The sequence below is a fragment of the Delphinus delphis genome, chromosome 16 (genome assembly GCF_949987515.2).
Source record: "Delphinus delphis chromosome 16, mDelDel1.2, whole genome shotgun sequence".
Lineage (NCBI taxonomy): Eukaryota > Metazoa > Chordata > Mammalia > Artiodactyla > Delphinidae > Delphinus > Delphinus delphis.
In genome coordinates, this window is record NC_082698.1 from 53,783,848 (window position 1) to 53,804,240 (window position 20,393).

The 20,393-nt window shown below is 48.5% G+C and overlaps 1 protein-coding gene across 1 annotated transcript in view; it reads right to left on the reverse strand.

Annotated features, from left to right (window-relative positions):
* Window positions 1-8,038: 8,038 nt before the first annotated feature.
* Window positions 8,039-20,393, reverse strand: part of ANXA11 (annexin A11) — a 41,128-nt gene continuing 28,773 nt past the window's right edge. Inside the window, exons 7-15 of the mRNA XM_060034707.1 lie at window positions 19,766-19,879; window positions 17,662-17,752; window positions 17,194-17,273; window positions 17,005-17,061; window positions 15,192-15,285; window positions 12,026-12,121; window positions 10,975-11,033; window positions 10,640-10,762; window positions 8,039-8,826 (exon numbers count right to left, since the gene is read on the reverse strand). Of these exons, the coding sequence (XP_059890690.1) occupies window positions 8,767-8,826; window positions 10,640-10,762; window positions 10,975-11,033; window positions 12,026-12,121; window positions 15,192-15,285; window positions 17,005-17,061; window positions 17,194-17,273; window positions 17,662-17,752; window positions 19,766-19,879 (774 nt within the window). The 3' untranslated portion in view covers window positions 8,039-8,766. The remainder of the gene's footprint in view (window positions 8,827-10,639; window positions 10,763-10,974; window positions 11,034-12,025; window positions 12,122-15,191; window positions 15,286-17,004; window positions 17,062-17,193; window positions 17,274-17,661; window positions 17,753-19,765; window positions 19,880-20,393) is intronic.

Below are 20,393 nucleotides of genomic sequence, written 5' to 3' on the forward strand. Positions count from 1 at the left end.
TTTATGTATTGTGGATACTAGGTTTTTATCAGATATATGATTTACAAATGTTTTCTCTCATATTCTGGGTTGTCTTTTTATTTTCTTTATAGTGTCCTTTGAAACAACAGTTTTGATGAAATCCAATTTATCTTTGTTTTGTTCCTTCTTGTTTTGGTGTCATATCTAAGAATCCACTACCACATCCAAGGTTATGAATCATTTAATCCTGTCTTCTAAGATTTTTATAGCTTTAGCTCTTATATTTAGTTTTTAAAGTCTCTTTTAGGTTAATGTTTGTATGTGGTGTGAGGTGGGGATTCAGCTTCATTACTTGCACTTAGTTGAAGAGAATATTCTTTCCCCACTGAACCGTCCTGGCACCCTGTCAAAAATCAATTGAGCATAACGTTTAGGTTTACTTCTCAATTCTATCCCATGGTTCTGTATGTCTGTCTTTATGCCAGTATCACACTGTTTGAATTACTATAGCTTTGTGCTAAGTTTTAAAATTAAGTATGAGTTCCCTAACTTTTTTGTTCTTTTCCAAGACTGTTTTGGCTATTTGAGGAACAGTTCCTTGCAATTCCGTATGAGTTTTAGGATCAGCCTGTCCACATCAGCCAAAGGCAGTTGGAATTCTGATATGGATTAGATTGAATCTGTAGATCAGTTTTTAGAGTATTGCCATTTCCACAATACTAAATCTTCCAATCCATGAGCACAGGATGTTTTGTATTTTTTGTAGTTTTCAGGGTAAAGTCTTACACCACCTTGGTTAAATTTATCCTTATTTTATTCCTTTTGCAATGACTGTAAATGGAATTGTTTTCTTAATTTTACTTTCAGATTGTTCATTGCTAGTGCATGGATATATAAACGACTTTTTTGGTTGATCGCGTATCCTATCCTGCAACTTTGCTGAATTCGTTTACTAACTCTAATGGGTTTTCTGTGGATATTTTAGGATTTTCTATATATAAGATTATGTAATCTGTGGATAGAGTTTTACTTCTTACTTTCCAATCTGGATGCCTCTTATTTCTTTTTCTTGCCTGGCTAAGGGTAACTTAGCCTTACCCTGGCTATAACTTTCAATACAATGTTGAGTAGTAGTGGCAATAGCAGACATCTTTGTCTTGTTCTTGATCTCAAGGAAAAGCTTTTATTTTTTCACCATTGGGTATGCTTTTCGTAGATGCCCTTTATTTCAGGTTGATAGATTTTCCTTCTGTTTTTAGTTTCTTAGGTTTGTTATTATTATATGTGAAAAGATGTTGGGTTTTTGCAAATGCTTTTTCTGCATCAATTGAGATCATCATGTAGTTTTTATCCCCCTTCATTCTGTCAATATGTATTACATTGATTTATTTTTTACATATTGAATGCTCCTTGTATTCCTTTGATAAATCCCACTTGTTCATGCTGGATAATCCTTATAATATACTGCTAGATTCAGTCTGATAGTATTTCACTGAGGTTTTTTGCACATTTCTTGTGGCTTTGGTATCAGGGTAATACTGGTCTCACAGAATGAGTTAGGAAGTGTTTCCCCCTCTATTTGGGGGGAAAGAGTTTGAGAAGGATTGGTGTTAACTTTTTCTTTAAATGTTTGATAGAATTCACCAGTGAAGGCTCCTGGTTCTGGATTTTTCCTCGTTGGGAGTTTTTGATTACTGATCTCTTCTTATAGGTCTATTCAGACTTTCTATTTCTTCTTGAGTCAAATTTCAGACTTTGTGTGTTTCTAGGAATTTCATCTAGGTTATCTAATATGTTGGCATACAGTTAACAGTATTTTCTTATAATCCTTTTACTTCTATGAAGCTGTTAGTAATGTCCTCACTTTCATTTCTGATTTTAGTAATTGAGTCTCCTCTCTCCTTTTTCTGTCAGTCTAAAGGTTTGTTAATTTTGTTGATCTTTTTGAAGAAGCTTTTGTTTCATTGATTCTATTGTTTTTCTAGTCTCTGTTTTGCTTATCTGCACTCTAATCTTTATTATTTCCTTCTTTCTGGTTGCTTTGGGTTTAGTTTGCTCTTCTTTTTCTAATTCCTTAAAGTGGGAGGTTAGGCTACTGATTTGAGATTTTTTTTTCTTTTTTAATGTAGGCATTTACAGCTATAGATTTCCCTCTGAGCACTGCTTTCACTGCATCCCATAAGTTTTGGGCTTTCATTTTAATTAATCTCAAAGTATTTCTTAATTTCTCATTTCTTTAACTCACTGTTCTTTTAAAGTATGTTTAGTTTTCACCTACTTGTAAAATTTCCAGATTTCCTCCTGATATTTCTTTTAAATTTCATTCCATTGTGGTCATAGAAGATACTCCGTGTGGTTTGAATCTTCTAAAATTTATTTAGATTCTTTTGTGATCTGGAGAATTTTCCATGTGCACTTAAGAAGAATGCATATTCTCTTGTTGGGTGGACAGTTCTATATATGTCTGTTAGGTCTAGTTGATTTATAGTGCTGTTCAAGTTTTCTGTTTCCTTGTTTATCTTTTGTCTAATTATTCTATCCAATAGGGAAAGTGAAGTGTTGAAGTCTCCAACTATTATTGTTGGGACTATTTCTCCCTTCAATTGTCAGTCTGTTTCAAACTTTCTGGGGATCTATTGTTAGACGCATATATGTTTATAATTATTATATTTTGATGGGTTAACCATTTTATTAGGATATAATGTCTTTTGCCAATCTCTGCCTCTTAATTGGAGCATTTACTCCATTTATATTTAAAGTAATTACTAATAAATAAAGACTTGTACCATTTTGTTATTTGTTTTCTATGTCGTAATTTTGGGGCTCCTTAATTCCTCCATTATTGCCACATTTTATGTTAGATGGTTTCAGGTGTACCACTTGATTCCTTCTCCTTTCTTTTACTGTTTTTGTTATTTTCTGGGATTACATTAACATCTTAATTTATAAGTCCAGTTTGAATTAATACCGTTTCAATAGTATACAAAAGCTTTGTCTCTCTATATATGTCCTATATAGCTCCATCACCTGCCTTTAATGTTGTTATTGTCACAAATCACGTCCTTATACATTTTGTGCCCATCAACACAGTGTTATAATCCTTGTTTGGTGCAATTATCTTTTAAATCATATAGGAAAAAAAGAGGTGCTACAAACCAAAAAATACATATTAATACTGATGTTTATATTTACCTATGTTTATCTTTACCAATGTTTCATCTCTTCAGGTGGATTTGAATTACTGTCCAGTATCCTTTCATTTCAGTTTGAAGGACTTTCTTTAGCATTTCTCACATGAAAGGTCTACTAGCAAGAACCTGTCTCAATTTTTGTTCACCCAGGAATGTGTTAACTTCTTCATTTTTGAAGACTATTTTGCCAGATATAGGATTCCTGTTAACATTTCTTTTTGCAGCACACTGAATATGTCATCCCACTGCCTTCTAGCCTTTATGGTATCTGACAAGAAATCAGATGTTAATCTTATTGAAGATCCCTTGTATGTGACAAGTCAGTTCTCTATTGCTGACTTCAGGATTCCTTGTTTTTCAACAGTTTGGTTATAATGTGTCTCAAAGTGGATCTTCTTAAAAATACTACTTACGGTTCACTGAGCTCCTGAGATGTGTGGATTAATGTCTTTCATCAAATTTCTAAGCTTTCAACCACTGTTTCTTCAAGTATTTCTGCTTTCTCTCTTCTCTTCTATGACCTCCATTATGTGTACATTGGTATACTTCATGATGATGTCCCACAGGTCTTAGGCTCTGTTAATTTTTCTTCATTCTTTTTTCTTTTTACTCCTCAGATTGGGAAATCTCAATTGACCTATCTTGAAGTTTGCCAACTCTTTCTTCTCCGTTCTCAAATCTCCTCTTGAGCCCCTCTAAGTGATATTTAAAAATTTATAATTGTACTTTTCAACTCCAGAATTTCTATTTGGTTCCTTTGTGTAACTTCCTTTTATTGACATTCTCTATTTGGTGAGACATCATTCTCTTAGTTTCCTTTGGTTCTTTACACGTGGTTTCCTTTAGCTCTTTGAGCTTTTTAAAGGCAGTTGATTTAAAGTCTTTTCTTGGTAAGTCCAATATCTCAGTTTTCCTCAATTTCTATGAACAGATTTCTTGTTTTCCTGAGTATGGGTCATACTTTCTTGTTTCCTGGCATGCCTCAATAATTTTTGTTGAAAACTGGGCATTTTGAACATTATGTGAAAACTCTGGAAATCAGATTCTTCCCCCTCCCCACAGTTTGTTATTGCTGCTTGTTGAATTTGTTGTAGTTTGTTTAGTGACTTTCTGAACTAGTTTTTTAAAGTCTGTATTTGGTGTGGTCATTGAAGTCTCTGTTCAGTTAACTCAGTGGTCACTAGTGATCCAACACAACTCCTTAAACTCCTGGAACAACCACAAAACCCCAAATTTCCCAGTCTTTACAAATGTGTTGTGTGTGTTGGGGAAAATCTTTGGATACTCTGCCAGGCAGTCTATGACTCTGCCTGCTTCACTTTCTGCATGTGTAGAGCCTGAAGGTCAGCCAGAGGTGAGAGCTTACGGTCCTCTCAAGTCTTTTCTAAGCATGTGCCCAGCCCTAGGCATGTGTGTGGCCTTCTAGATTCCCAGGAATTAATGGGAGCACTCTAAAACCATTATTCCCCAAAGCATCACATCATCGGCCTTTGCTCCCCAAACTTTTCAATTTGTCTCCTGTTTGCCCCAACTGTTATCCCTCTCTCCAGGCATCAGTGCTAATGAATCTGCCTTCAATGTCCCTGAGGGTTACCACCTCCTCCTTGGGAGAGTTCCAAATTAGGTAAAATAAAAGCAAGTCATTTGAGCCAGTCTTTCAGGGAGCAATAAGAAAGATCAAAACAACCAACCATAATTCTTGAGAACAAGGTCCATTCTGCTCCATTCATTGCTAGGAACCTATAACAGAATGTGGATATTGTTTTTGAGGCTGATGCCAAGCTGCGGTGAGGAGGATAAGGCTGGAGTAAGTGAAAATGAAGCAAGATCCTCTCACCAAGACTCAACTTTGTTTTTTAAGCTTTTGTTTGGTTGCAAACTTTCATTTTCAGAGCTCTCATAAAGTTGATTCTGACAGTTTTTGCCATCTTATTTGTCACTTTCATGGAGGAACAGGATTTTGGAGTTCCCTACTCTACAATTTTTGCTGACTACAGTCAAGTTTAAGAAGCTCTGATCTAGTCTTCCCTTCATTTTAGGCCCAAAGAGGGGAAGTGGCTTATCCAGGGTCACACAGCAAACCAGTAGCTGAGCTGAGATGGGAAAAGGGATGCCTGACTCCTGGACCAGTGCTCTTTCTGATTCAGGGCTGCGTCAGCTCTTATTGCTGGGAAGGAACCAGGTTCAGAGTGGACACCAGTATTAGGCCAAAGCAAGCTTTCCAAGGAGTAGGCGTTGAGGGTAAGAGCCCCTTACAGAGTTGAGACCCTGACTGACCAAATCCTTTGCTGAGAGGGAACCCTGTATAGGGCCAGTTGGAGGACTGAGTAATGATGTCCTGTCCTTACAGGAACACGAGCAGAGAAGCTTTCAGGTTTGATGGGGTAAAAAATGTAAGCTAGTCTAGTATCTGCCTGGAGAAATGATTAGCTTGATTTCTGTTTTCACGTCTGACTCCACTCCACATCAGCCAGGGTAGGAAGGAGCTGAGGGCAGAAATAAGGGGCCAAGTCCTAGGCTAGGACTATCCTGCCAAAGCACAAGGATGGGCATGGCATGGCCATCCAGTTGTTGCTTTGACCATGGGCACCTGCAAAGGCTCATCTTTCAGATCCTTCTTGCCAAAGCTGGGAGTGGACCAGTTCCACCTCCCACCGCTGGACCGAAACACTCTGCCACCTGCTCACCTGCCCTGTGTGTGAACATTTCTAATGTCAGAAGTTCTCTGGCTCAGTGCAGGAGTATTTAGATCAGCATCAGAATATAAGGGAAGCAGGTTACAGATGCAGATTCTTGGTCCCCATGGCTGCTCAGAATCTGTGAGGGCGGGGCCCAGGGACCTGCACCTTTAACAAGCTCCTCAGAAGATCCTGATGCACACTAGGGTTTGAGAACCACCACTTAGGACCGTTTCCCCATCTACAAAGTGAGCACTCCAAGGTTCCTTTCTCAAATTTTGCACCTGAAGCAAGTGACTCATTGCCTCACCCTAGTCCTGTCCCTGTCCCTAACACACAGTGTTCACTCCAATGTCCCCACAGCTGTTGAAAACAGACTCAGGGCTGAACTTACCTCATGCCTCATCCTCTGGTTGCTATTCTGGAAGTGACATTAGATGTGTGGCACGGACCCGCCTTGACTAACACCTCCAGGAGGCAGGAAAAGACCCAGTGTAGTTTCCTCCCAGAAAGATGACCTGTAAGATCAATGTCTCCCTCATCTTTTTTTATCCTGAGCATCACCGTCAGTGTTAATAACCTTTTACGGATCTTAGAAGGCAGTAGGTGCCTTTCTTTGTCTCTGGAGAGATCTGTGAGGCATTCACATAGTCCTCCAGCCCATCCTTACTAAGAGTTGGGTCCCATGGGCATGACCAAGAGGGAAGTCAGAGGGACAGAAAGGTAGAAAATAAGGACCAGGCTGAACACAGGTGGCCCCCAAGTGTGTAGGCCAGGGGTCTCAAACTCAAAGACGTGTAAGGGCCCAACAGGTAACGTGCACATGGTATATCAATAGGGAGTAGTGGGGCCTGTGGCAAAATGGAGAGTACATACCTAAACAGGGCACCTGTGAGTTGGCGCCAGCAGCAACTGCTGTGCAGGAATTCTGGGCAAGCGTTACTAGAATTTTTGGCTTTTCATGAGAATCCATTCTTCCAGATTTTTAAAAATATGAAATCGCTCAATGCTTAAATGTTGGCAACAAATTCAAATGTCTAAAAGGACTTTTTGGGGACCAAAGTGAATGCACGTACAGGTTAAATACTGCCTGTTGGGCACCAGGTTGGAACCTCCGGTGCAGACAATGGGACAAAGTAATGTCACAGAACATTTACAGTCATGTTATGGGAGGTTGAATCTAGACTCTGGCACAGTGCAGGAGGCCACCAAAGTCGGCCTGGACCCAGGGCAAGTTGTGCAGTGCCTCACAGTTCATCCCACCAGGCAGGTCCCACCTGGCACCCAAGGGCAAGGGGCCTGCCCTTGGGGAAGGGCAGCCAAGCATGCTGGTCAAGAGGCTCCAGGCATGGAAACTGAAGCAGAGCTGACATGACAAGCAGGGCCTGCCGTCCATCCCAGGGCCCACATCAGCCTTTCTGGCTGGGCAAGGCAGATCTAGGTAGACCAGGCTAGTGTCCAGCTCACGGCTGCCCCACGTCCCTTGGGCCATCCCCTCTTCTATGTCCACAAGGCAGGGAGGAGTCAGGGTGGTGTTCCCAAGCAGATGTCTACTCTGTGGACAAGCCACTCCCTGGGGCCCCTGCTAGGGCCCAGCAGGCTTGGGCTTCCACCATAATCTCTGATTCTCTCCTTTCTAAACTTTCAACATAAGAAACCAGAAAGGGAGTGAAGATCCCTGGCCAGAAAACAAGCTTTGGGCTTCTAGAAGTGATGACGACTTCTAGAAACTCTGTCCCTTCTGGACTTGCCTTCTCCTAACACCACCAACCAAGGGGCAAAGGGCCTGCCGGGGACCACAGCCAGGAGCTCCCTTTCAGACTGAAGGGTCCCTGAGGGAAGGAGCCGGTCTCACACCTCTCTGATCCTCCTCAGTAAGGCCTCCCCCAGGAGTCATGCACACCCCCTCCTTCCTGTGCCCCTCCTTCCGGACCTGGCGGGAAGGACCGCGCTCCTCCTCCTCGCCCTAGTGGGCCTCACCGTGCCCGCATATGATGCCTTTTCAGCGTCTGGGCCCTGAGCACGAATTTCAGGAACCTCCATTTCTCATGTCCTTACGACCCAGTCCCTGCAAATTACTTATGCTCAGAGTTCCCTAAGCACAAGTTTCTATTTAAAGTCATAAAAATTTCCACCGGCTAGTAAGGCTGGAACCCTGCGCTACAGGGCAGAATCATGAAGCACAGGAAAACAAGCTGGCACCAGGTAAACACTTCCAGAACTGGCTGACTTTAATTTGGAAACAGCTTTCGGCCATCGACATTCAGGTTTAAGGCACATTCTCAATTACAAGTAACCCTGTCACTGGCAGGGAGCTGGTTCTGTTCTCGTGGTTTTGCGTGGAACAGATGACTTTCTGGCTTTTTTCTTTTCTAAAAAGGAGTGAGTTTGGCAATAACAAAGCTCATGACACATTCTCACCAGATGCAAAGAGTACTCTTAAAGGTTTTCCCTTTTACTCCTCAGTGAGGACATGGCGCCCCCAGTCCCCACCTGTCTCACCCAAACTGTGTATGCAGCAAAGACGTGTGTGCATCTGTCTGCAACGACTATATATTAAAAAAAAAAAAACCTCCAAATAAACATACAACATTATATGACTAAAACGAAGCCAGGCGTTTAAGCCACAAGCAAAGGGGAATGACTGCATGAGTCAGGAAACAAAATGTCTCCTTTAGCTGCAAGAGGCTGTGAGGAGTGGGGGTGGGGAGGAGGTATCCTGAGAGAGTTCAAGACCAACCCAGGTCCCTCAGCACGAGCACAAGACACGGATCAGGAGGGCAGGCGGGGGACGGGGCCAAGGTTCTACGGACGGTCCGCGCTGGGACACCAAGGGGTTTTTTGTGGATTTGTTAGAAATAGACAAACATTCTTTTGGCCTTTTCCTGGCATCGCTGTTGCCAGCAGGTGGACAGAAGTGACCCACCAGTCACCACTCAGTCGTTGCCACCACAGATCTTCAGCAGTATCTTCCGGTAGTCCCCAGAAGTGTCTCCCTGGTCACAGAAACAAGGAAGGCATCAGTTAAGCGAGGCTCGGCCAGTTCTGGCTTCCTGGCTCCTGATTTTCTTCTGCCCCAGGTGCCCTTACAGAGAGGCAGCCCCATCCTAGGAAATTCCCCACCGTGCTGGTGCCAGAGCAGGTGAGAGGCTCACACGCTGGCCTTGCAGGTGGCACAGACCTTTGCCAACGCAGTTCAGCCTCCTGAGCCCTCCCATTAAAAAAGAGAAAGTTGGGGGCTTCCCTGGTGGCGCAGTGGTTGGGGGTCCGCCTCCCGATGCAGGGGACGCGGGTTCGTGCCCCAGTCCGGGAGGATCCCGCATGCCGCGGAGCGGCTGGGCCTGTGAGCCATGGCCCCTGAGCCTGCGCGTTCAGAGCCTGTGCTCCGCAACAGGAGAGGCCACAACAGTGAGAGGCCTGCGTACCGCAAAAAAAAAAAAAAAAAATAGAAAGCTGTACTCACCCGAATGATCAAAGTCAGAATTTGAAAAACAAATACAAAAAAATTTTAAATAGCCAAAACCCCCCCTACCCAGGGCTAACTACCAGTGGCCTTTGCCCAGTGCATTTTTGTTGCACTAAGTTGGGATTATACCATAATGCACTACTGTGTCCTGTACAGGAAGTGTAATCTACTATGATACGACTGTCCAGTGAAGGGGACTGTTATTATTTGGGCATCCCAGTTCACAGATATCCCCTCTATCTGAGTCCACTGCACTTACATTAGCAGTAAGGCCACACTTAGCTAATTTCTCATCATTTCCTACCATCGTTTCCTTCCTTGAGGGCAAGGCCTGTTCGGTGCCCACAACCTACTGGCACACACAAGATACTTTGTGAATAATTACTAATTCTCTGCTATCAACAGCATTGCTTTTATATCCAAGAAAAGAGAGAGAAGCCTCTCTCAGTGACATGCCCAACATCAAACATTAGTCACTCTGAAATCAGGACCTGGGCGTGGTGACTTCAATTTCAAGGTTCATGTGAGTTCAGAAATTAAGTGTCAGACCCCCTGACCCCTGCCACGACAGGAATCAATTTTATCAGACTGGCTCTGGCACAGTGATAAAACAGGAGCTAGTGTCTATCAGACACGTACATGTGTCACACAACATGCTTCACGTGGACCACCTCCTTTAAGACGCAACAGTCCTGGGAGGGGGGTACTATTATTATCCTCCTCTTAACAATGATGGAACTGGGGTTCAGGGAGGTTTAAGCAAGCTGCTTGAGATCACACAGTGAGCAAGCAGAAAAGCCAGAGCTGGACCCCAAGCAGTGTGACCCCCGAGCCCTCCCTGTGAACTGCCTTCCTGTGCTGCCTCCACCACAGAGCTGAGGGATGGGACTAACCAGGGAGCTAGAGCCGCTCACCCTCCGGGGGCTCGGGGCTTGATTTCTCACTGATGGATCACAGACCCACAGGGCGGCTGGATTCTGAAGGCCAGGCACCAGGTTGGGGAGGTCCTGTGTTCTCTGATGCCGATTTTGGACCCTCCCCCCCACAACTGTTTACTGAACAGCAGATGTGCTGGATGTTGGGACACAGAGAGGGGCGACAGCAGGGTCAAGAGGCACCCTGCCATCAGGAGCTGACACCCTGCTGTTGTACAACCAGATGAACAAGTGAAAACTGAAGAGGGCAAGTACGAGGACCACAAACAAGATGCCCATACTTGGCTGAAGCCGAGCCCGCGAGAGCTCCGAGGAGGGAGAGTAAAGGGGACGGTGGGAGTGGCCAGGGAGGTCCGAGGGTGAGCAGGACGCCAAGAGGCAGCCCAGACAGCCCCCAGAGGCCCGTACCGTGATGTCGTGGTACAGGGACTTGCCGTACAGCCGCTTATACTCTGCTCTGATGTCCAGGAGGTCGATCTCGCTGCGAGACACCATGATGCGGATCAGGGTCCGGTCCTTGGTTCCTGCTCCCTAAAGAGGGTGGGCCCAGGGGCGTGAGCAACGGGCCTCCTCACCGTCCACTTCCCCACCTTCCCTGGGCCCTGGTCCCCTCCCCGCCCCTGGGCCCTCTGTCCTCTTGGCTGAAGGGTGGCCCTCCTCATGCCTCCTCCCCTGAGCAAGGTCCCAGTCACGAGTGGGCTGAGACACCCCCCACCCAGACCCTGCACCTGGGGGTTACCTACCCTCATGGCCCTGTTGAGTCTTTCAGCAAAGAAGGCTGGGGTATTCTTAAGACATTTCACTAGAAGAGAGAAACACGGCATAACTCGATCTGCAGAAAACTCAGTCCAGGAGGACATGACACACACAGCATCCTCTCAGGAGGCCAGATGTCAATCAAACACACCGCTGCATCCACCTTCCTCTCCCCTCATCTCTTCTAGGCTCAATTATCCTACAATCCTGGCTCCAGCCCTTTGGAACAGAGACATGCAGAGCCTGGACACCAACCCAACACATGTGATGCAGGAAGCTGTGCAGGGAAGGAACGTGAATGGTGTGTGGAACCATGTTGCTGCTCAGGCAGGAGAGGACAGGCTGGAGATGCCATGACCCTCGTGGAAAACGATGGCCGAGCGGAACGAACATCTAACTAGGGTTCTCAGGCCACGATACCTACCATGGGGTACACAGGGAAATCTGTCCCATCCAGAAAGCTCCAAGAAAAGCAAAACAGAAGAAGGGCAAACCGTGATGTTCCCAAGTGGGTATAAAGAGGGGCCAACCCCAGGGTTGGGGGAGGGGGTAGGACGGACCTGGAGCCCATCAGGCCCTGCTCTGGAAGACATGACACAGGCACTGCAGGAAGTACACCAGTGTCCTGGGAGCTACGCCAGCTTTCCTTGCCCAGGGCCTGTTTTGCTGCTGCAAGTAAAAAAATCTTTCCACGTGTTTCCATCACAAACATCTGACAACTGCCTGCAGGGATGTATTTTTAGAGGAAACTTGGCAGGATATGCATCATCTTCCTCCGGGAGAACAGTTGGTCACGTTCCCACTAGTGCCCGCACTGCAGCTCCCTCCCCCAGGGCTGGGCTTGAAATATAAACAAGACGCCTCCAGAGGCACGACTACGCAGCAACCGAGAAGCAGCCTGACTTCCCACCGTGTAGGCAACTGGATTTAGCAATCGTGGACCCTTTCACTATGAGCTTCCTCAACCGGAGGCTGGGTGAGCACCCTGAAAACTCACCACACACGACAGCCCCGCAGCGGGCAGGCCAAGATACCCACCCACGGCCAGCATGCCCTGCTCCAGGTCCCCGGACATCTCCCGGCAGATGCTCTTCTCAATGTCACGGCCTGTCATTCGCTGATATTCGTTGAAAACTAGGGGCAAGACAGAGGGACATGTTATGGACTGAATCCTGTGCCCCCACAAATTCCTTTGTTGAAGTCCTAGCTCCTAGGACTTCAGAATTTAACTGTACTTGGAGATAGTCTTAAAGAGGTAATTAAGTTAAAATGAGGCCCTTAGCGTGGGTCCAAATCCAATCTGATTGGTATCTTTATAAGAAAAGGAGATTTAGACACACAAGAAAACACCAGGGTTGCAAACACAGAGGAAAGATCACACGCGGACACAGCAAGGAGGGGGTCGTCTGCAAGCCAAGAGGAGCGGCCTCAGGAGAAGCCATCGCTGCCAGCACCTTCATCTTGGACTTCCAGCCTCCAGAACTATGAGAAACTATGAGAACTATGAGAACTATGAGAACTATGAGAAGATAGATTTCTGTTGTTTAAGCCACACAGTCTGTGGTATTTTATTACGGCAGCCCTACCTGACTTGTACAGGACACGTGGTGAGGAGGCCTCTGCCCCTACCCAGAGCCCACCTCTCGCCCTCTGCTCCCGGCGCCCTGGACGGCCCCAGTGACCACACCTGCTCAGCTCTCAAGTTGGCCAGTTCTTTGCCCCAGGGAGAGTGCACCCCCCCGCCCCCCAGGACTGCTCACCGTCCCCTTACCAGCACTGCCCTCACCGCTGCTCACCCATCACACCTCAATCCCCGGCCCAGGAGCCCTGACACCGATAGTCTCTTCCCAGATCCCCGCACCTCCAGCCCCAGCCCTGCTCCGTCATTCTATGTGCCAATCTTTCCCAGTCTGACGGCGAGCGAACGCCCATCCAGTGCCCCTGCTTACCCTGGGATGGGCCGAGCACCCACAGGAAGTGTGGGCTGTGGGTTCCGAGAGAGGCAGGTGACGCCATGGAGACCTGCGTCCTAAGCTGAGCTCTGCCCCAGGATATAAACCTCCTCTTCCCCAGCCAGGGGCTCAGTTTCTATCTGTGTTCTCCAAACTGCTGTGATTTGCATATCAGTATCATGATTTCTGCTACATCTGTATCCAACTTCATTACTTACTACTTTCTTCCGATCAGCTCCTCTTTCCCCCTGACTAATAACATTTGTGAAAGCGGGGGTTTGATGTGCTACAGACATATTCCATACTCATTAAAATAAGCAACGATTAAGATGAGCATATGCTCGCTCGCACTCCAGTACAGAATAGGGCAGAGGTTAAAAAGTGTGCTCTGGAGGCAGGCGGCCTGAGTTCAAACCCCAGCTCTGCCACGTTACCACCTGGGTAGCTGACTTCCCCAACTGCCCTTTGCCAGCTTCCTCATCTGCAAAACAGGAGAATGGCCCCTATTCGCATGTATTAAAGACTCAGTGCCTGCACAGAGTGGGTGCGGCGATTTCAACCACCCACGCTGCTAAGTGTGGTCATCGTTCTCTGTCCTCACCTGCCCTCTCATATTCGCCGCTGACACTGCTGGTTTCCAGGATGCCCCTTTCTTTGGGCGCCCCTTCTAATTCTCCTGCAATGGCCAGGGCCCTGTCCTCAGACTGCTTGGTCTCCCTCCCGTCTCCCTCTGAAGGGACCTCTTGCAGTCCCAGAGCCTCAAACTCCTTCGACCCACTCATAGTTCCCAAACTGCCATCTCTAGCCCAGACCTCTCCTGGCCTCTGGCCTCGCAGACCCGTTGCCTACACGGTATCTGTGGCTCAAGGCTCCTGACTTCCTTCCCTCCTAAAGCCTACTCCACGCACAGCTTCCCAGTCTTGGTCGAGGGCCCCCTCCCCTCTTCCACTGACTCAGCAGGAACAAACCCCGTGTCATCCCTGACTCCTTTCTCTCTCTCACACTCCACGTCCAGTTCATTGGCAAACAGGGCCAGAATCTGAGCACTTCTTGCTACCTGCCCCTGCCAGCTGGTCCCGGCCACTGTCACTTCTCCTCTGGAGTTACTGCGGCAGCCTCCTAACTGGCTTCCTGCTCTGCCATTGATCCCTTCTCTCTTCTCAACACAACAGCCAGGACACTCACAGAACCTAAGTCAAATCACATCTCTCCTTCACTCAGAGCCCTCCAATGGCCTCCTGTTTTATTCAGGGTAAACACCTAAGTCCATGCAATTGTCATCAGGGCTTCCTACCGTCTCTGACCTCACCTCCTCCTATGCGCACTCACTCCATCTACTCCACCTCACCAGCCCCCTTTACTGTTTCTCGGTTGCACTGGGAACCCCATGCTCAGGGCCTGTGCACCTGCAACTCCTCCATGTTTTGGTTTTTTTTGCTGTATGCGGGCCTCTCACTGTTGTGGCCTCTCCCGTTGAGGAGCACAGGCTCTGGACGCACAGGCTCAGCGGCCATGGCTCACGGGCCCAAACGCTTCATGACATGTGGGATCCTCCCGGACTGGGGCACAAACCCGTGTGCCCTGCATCGGCAGGCGGACTCTCAACCACTGCACCACCAGGGAAGCCCCCTTCATGTTTTTAACTCAAATGTCATTACCCCAGTGAGGAATGCCCCCAGCACCCTCCGACACCTTTATCACTTCCTATCCTAGTTTCGAACTTATTCTTCTCTAAAGATTTACCAACTGGTACAGATTGTATTTGATTTTTGTTTACTGCCAGGCTCCCCAAACAAGGTGGACCCCCTGAGAACAGAGATTCTGCAGTGCCGTTCCCTACACCTACTCCATGACCTGGCACGTGGCAGGAGCTCAGTTTATATTTGTTGAAGGAAAGAGTAAATAAGTGTTACTTAGTACTATTAATTTTTTATGCCACACTTTGGAAACCACTGGGTCAGGTGCTCTTGAAGGCTCTCTCAACTCTAATGTTCCACATTATAGCAGATAAAGAGACCAGCCAACAGGAGGCTCCCATTTCTCTAACCTCCTCCCTTGCTTTCCTGCAGAACGGGATGCTTGCAGACTCAGGAAACCCGCTGATAATATCTTTTAAATCTCCACCAGGGGGCTCTTTCAAGGAAGTGAAAGGCCCATGCAGAGCGGAACTGCTAAGTGTTCCTGCAAGCTGTTTCCTGCCATACCTCATCTGACCTCATTACCTGGCTGCAGGGAGGCCGGGACTGCCTTACCTGCCACCAGGTGGGCCCGGCTCCGGGAGCACAGAACTGCATTGAACTTGGACTCATCTGTTCCGAGGCGATTCTCTCCAGCTGCATAGAGCTCCTGGACAGAAGAGGGACAGATAGACATGCAATGCAGACCTCACCCCAGACTCCAGGCCCAGGTCACGGAGGAGAGCTGGGCAGAGTCTCCAAGCCCTACAAGCCCAGAGGGGAGGGAAAGGGGGGCAGGGCCCCAGCTGAGCCCCATTCACTGTGCTGAAGTAGACACCATCCACACATCCTCTCACTAAGCCAGGAGAGCCAAGGCCGCTGGGGCCCAGGACAGGCAAGGAACAGCTTTAACCCAACAAGGGAGCAGCAGCACAGAGGAAAACATGGGCTTGAGACCTAGCTCTTCCACCCACTTGCCACGGGACTCTAGGCAGGCTACCGGCCCTCTCTGAACTTCAGTTTCCTCATCTCTAAAACGCAAAGTTGGAATAGATTCGGGGTCACAAACCTGAAAGCCCAAAGGGGCCAGCTGGGTAACTTAAATGCAGGAATCAGGCCAGCTGTAAGGCCAGAGTGGTGGGGACCGCGGGGACCATGCAGAGAGGCAGTTACTTCTCAGCCGAGTACATGACAGAGGAACAAGGCTCACAGCTGCCTGATCCAATTTTCATGAGGAACCAGAAACCCAGATATCTACGTGAAATTTCTCAATCTTTAAAAGCAGTTTCCCTATCTATAAGCGGGAACACATGAGACAATAATTATAACAACAACTGATAGATCGCAGTTATGGATGTGGGATTTTATGTGACAGGTGCTTGCCTGCCGTTTCACTGCATACACTGTTATGTTTGCAAATGGGGAGAATCTGCACTTTCCTGTTCGGTTTTTGAAGGTTTGAGCCCAATCTATTTGCCAATTTGCAACCCTTGTACCAGATGGCTCAAAAGTGCCTTCCAGGCCTCAGATAGCAGCTCTTGGACCTAAAGGCACTGATACTTGAGGGCAGAAGGTGGCCATCAGGGGCTCAGAGACCCCACAGGTCGAGGTGAAGCCGAGCAGGTCCAGACCTAGGAAGGCAGAGCAGTAGGCACGAGACCCTGCAACCAAGGCAACTTCTGCCTCAGCTGGGAAAAGGCCCGGACAGGAAACAGAAACCGGAAGATCCCCACTGGGGCAAGAGCTGGAGCCCAGGACTCTGGGGATATCCAGCCCTGAGTCCAGTTATAGGAATGGGTGTCCCAAGCCAGGGAGACGTTAAGTGAGCGGTCTGGGACCAGGGCAGAGGCAGGCACCGTCTGGGCACAGACAGTGAGCCTTTGCCCAGACTCTGCCTCCAGGTTTCTCTGGACACAATGCTCAACCTCTCTGGGCCTCAGTGTCCTTACCTGGAAAGCAAATGGGCCAGACCAGAAGAGTGGTTCTCTTCCAGCCCTTACAAGAGGGCACTACGGAAGTCCTCTGACATATGACAGAGACAAGGAGCCTACTGGCAGCTCCTGGTGAATGCAGCGCCCTGGGGGGCGGGAGCAGTGAGGTGGGGAGAGGCACAGCCAGCTCCATCCCACCAGGAAGCCAGGGCTCTCTCCAGCCAGAACTGCTATGGTCTGAATTCATTAGTGGGAAACCCAAACTCCTCTGGAGAGGCACTCGGACTCCTGAACCAAGAGAGGAGACAGCCAGAGACTGTTCCCCTGAAAAACTCACAGCATCTGGAATCCACTCCTTATCTGTTGCTCTTTCAATCCCAGAACCCCTCCCTTGTGACACAAGAAAGTGGAAGACACTCCCCTGCTCAGGAAGCCAGGTGAGCGGCCACCACACTCACTTGCACATCTCTCTGGACGAGCGTCATGTCCACGTTTGTGCTTTCATCCCGGTTTCCCTGAAAGGAAGCAGGCTGTGAGGTCAAGGTCACTCCTTGGAGCCGCACCCCTCCCTCCCTGTTCCTCCTCCCCATGGCCCAGAGATCCACCTCTCCCTGCTGTGGGCCTGATCTCTGCCCTGGGAAAGGTACCTGAGAGAGAGAGATGAGGAGCCGCTGGAAGTGCCCTGACGTGTCGCTCCGAATGGCCTCCTCCAGGGTCTTTTTGAATTCTAAAAGAGAGACACAGGAAAGGGCTGCCCTGTAGCCCAGTGGACCAAGCTGCGCACTGCACACAGTTAACAGTGGGCTCTGGCATGAGGAGACAGGTGGCCCACGTGGCCCCCAGGAACAAACAACCGGAGATCAGGAGGGGCTGCGACTTCCGGGCTGACCTGGCCCCAACCTCGCCCAGGAGGTTTACCCCAGCGCCCTCTTACCTCAGTCACCTGCTCCAGTGTAAACAGCAGGCAGGCCTGGGTCTGGGAGGGAATCCCAGTGTGTTAGGGGTGGCAGGAGATAAGGAGGCCAGGAAGGAAGAGAGGCCCTGGGAGAGGGTGTGGCCAAGGCCCTAAGAGCACAGGGTTCTGCAAAGGGCAGAGGGCCTGGGGCCAGCCTAACCTGTCTTGTAGACTCTGTTCAATTCCCGGATGTGCTCATTGCTGCGGGAGGCCAGGATCTCGATCAGGCAGGCTTCATCAGTGCCTGCCCCCTGGGAGGCAGAGAGCACAACAAAGCACAGGCTTGTTCCAGCCTCCTCCCTGGCACTCAGGATCCCCCGGGGCACAAACCCCAGAGACAGAGGCCACAGACACAGACTCGCCCATCGTGCTGCTGCTGCGGCCCGGGCCTGAAGCAGCCAGCCTCCCCTCTGCAGTCCCAGGAAAGTACCAGTAATGACAGCAACACGGTGATAAGTAGAGATCATGGGAAGGAACATCCCCATTCCACCCGCCAGGACACTGAGAATTAGAGAAGTGTAGTAACCTGTCCCAGGCCACACAGTAAATGGTGGGGTTGAGAGGTGGACCTGGATCTGTTTTATTCCAAGTTCAGCCCATGAATGAGATGAGAAGCAACTGAGAAAATGGGTTTAAAGCGAGAGCATGACATGTGGGAAAACGTGAGTCCTAGAGTGGACCGTGGAGCATCTGGAGACACCTAGGAGAAGGCAACAACATCGAGGATGGAAGAGATGAGCGAGTCAGGGACAGTGAGGAGGAAGAGGATAGGGTCAGTAGCCTGGTTTCTGTGTCAGGTTGAATCTTGGTTCTGCTGGTCACTAGCTGTGTGACCTTGGGCATGTCACTTCACCTCTCTGCGCCTCAGGTTCCTTGACCATAAAATGGAAGTGATACTGCAGGCAGACAGAGTAGGGTGTCCCCAGAGCAAGAGAACCAGGAATGGCTTTCTTGACATAAGAGAAACCATTTTTAGCCTAAGCTATCTTGTGATCTAAGCCTGGCCACAATACTTGCCCTTAAAGGAACAAAAGAACAATAGGAAAGACAACAAATCAGATGTAAAGACTCCCAGCTCTGTTTCAATGGTAAAAACTAGCCTGAAGCACTTTCTTGAGCTGTTGGCAGAATTTAAACCCCCTTGGGCACTCAACCACCAAATCAACTGGAACCTAAGGGATGAAGAGGTTGGCCTTTTCAAGTTTGGACTCTGTGCCCCTTCATGAATATGTATGTGCCTTTAGCTTAAAACTTCCCCAGTTTTGCAGTTCCGGGAGATACAGCTTTGGGAAAGATCCCCAATGTTCTTACTTGCTGCAAGTAATAAATCTTTCCTTGCCTCGCTCTTTGGCTTGGCTGGGTCTCTTGACAGCCACAAAAAGGCGAACCCAGGTTCAGGTAACATCTTCGTGGGGGCAAGAAAAGTCACTGTGCCTATCAGGCCCCTGAGGAATGTTAGATTCCTTCTGCGGCACCTGCTCAGTTCACAAGGACTCCCCTGTCTGTGGGTGTGGCTCCTCCCCATCCACAGGACACCTGCTGGGGGTCTTGGGAGCCACAGGACTGTACAAAACGTGCAGGACCCTCCGCTTGGTCATAACTGATTGAACTAGGGGGATACTAAACCCAAACGAAGCCCATCAGAACCTGCCCCCATTTGGAATTTGAACCAAGGGACAGCTGGCCTCTTCTGTAGCTGGATCTCTGACAGGTACATGGAGAGGGGTCGACAGGGATGCTGTGCTAAGGAAGGAGAGGCACAGAAGCAGATGGAAGAATGAAGCAGACACTCAAGAAGCAGCAGAGATGAGAGAGAAAGTCTGCCCGGCCCGGCCCTCGCCAAGCCAGGCTGCTGTTCCGCTTAAGCTCCTCAAGTGCAGTTTCTGTTATCTGCTAACAACAGAGTCCTAATGAATGAGGATACAATCCACACCTCCCACTCTTATCACTGCATCACTATTTCCCTCTGCAACCCCAGCTCCCCAGCTCCCACCGTGTTTTTAAGGTGGAGAGACTTAGATGCTCCCTGATGACGAATGACGCCTCATTTGCCTCTTGGGGGAGCCACCAGAAGTTCCCCTTCCTACAGCATTTGGACTCCAACCGGGAGGGCCCAGGAGCCGCGCTGACAACCGTAGCTAATAAGTGAGCGAAGACACACCACGTGACCCAGGCCTTTCCCGGGACAGCCCACACGGGTACACACACACACACACACACACACACACACACACACACACACACACACACACACCCATACACACCTTGATGGCTTCCTTTATCTCATAAGCATCAAAGAGGACCGGGGTCTTCATCAGGGCCAAGACTGTCTTCTCAAAGTTTCCTGACAGTTCAGATTTCAGATCTTTGATCAAATCCTGATTGGACATTCAGACAAACAAACAAAACCTATTTTCAGAATCCACAGGAGGTGACCAATAGGGACAATATCCCAGATCCAGGGACCAGCAGCATCTGCAGAAGAGCAAAACCTCAGGCCCCAGCCAGACCTGCAAAATCAGAGCTTGCATTCAAACCAGATTCCGAGGGGACTCATGGCCATTCAAGTAGGAGAGGCACCGGGCCAGAACACTAGCCTACATGTACCCAGTGGTTACCTACCTAAAGATCTGAAAGCCCCCAGAATCAAAATACGGCCCCCGTGCATTTGTTCAGTACTTAAAGCCTCTTCCTTCAAAGGGAAATAACTTGCCCATGGTCTTGGTGAGTCGTGCACAGCCAGACTGGAGCCCAGATTCCTGGGCGCCTCTCATCAAACCTCAGTACCCTGTGGACTCTGGAATTTCTCCTTCAGAGCATCCTTTGCTTCTAGAAGATGCCATCAGCTGAGAGACAGCAGGAAATGCCCTAATGTGCCTTATGGTTTGTCCA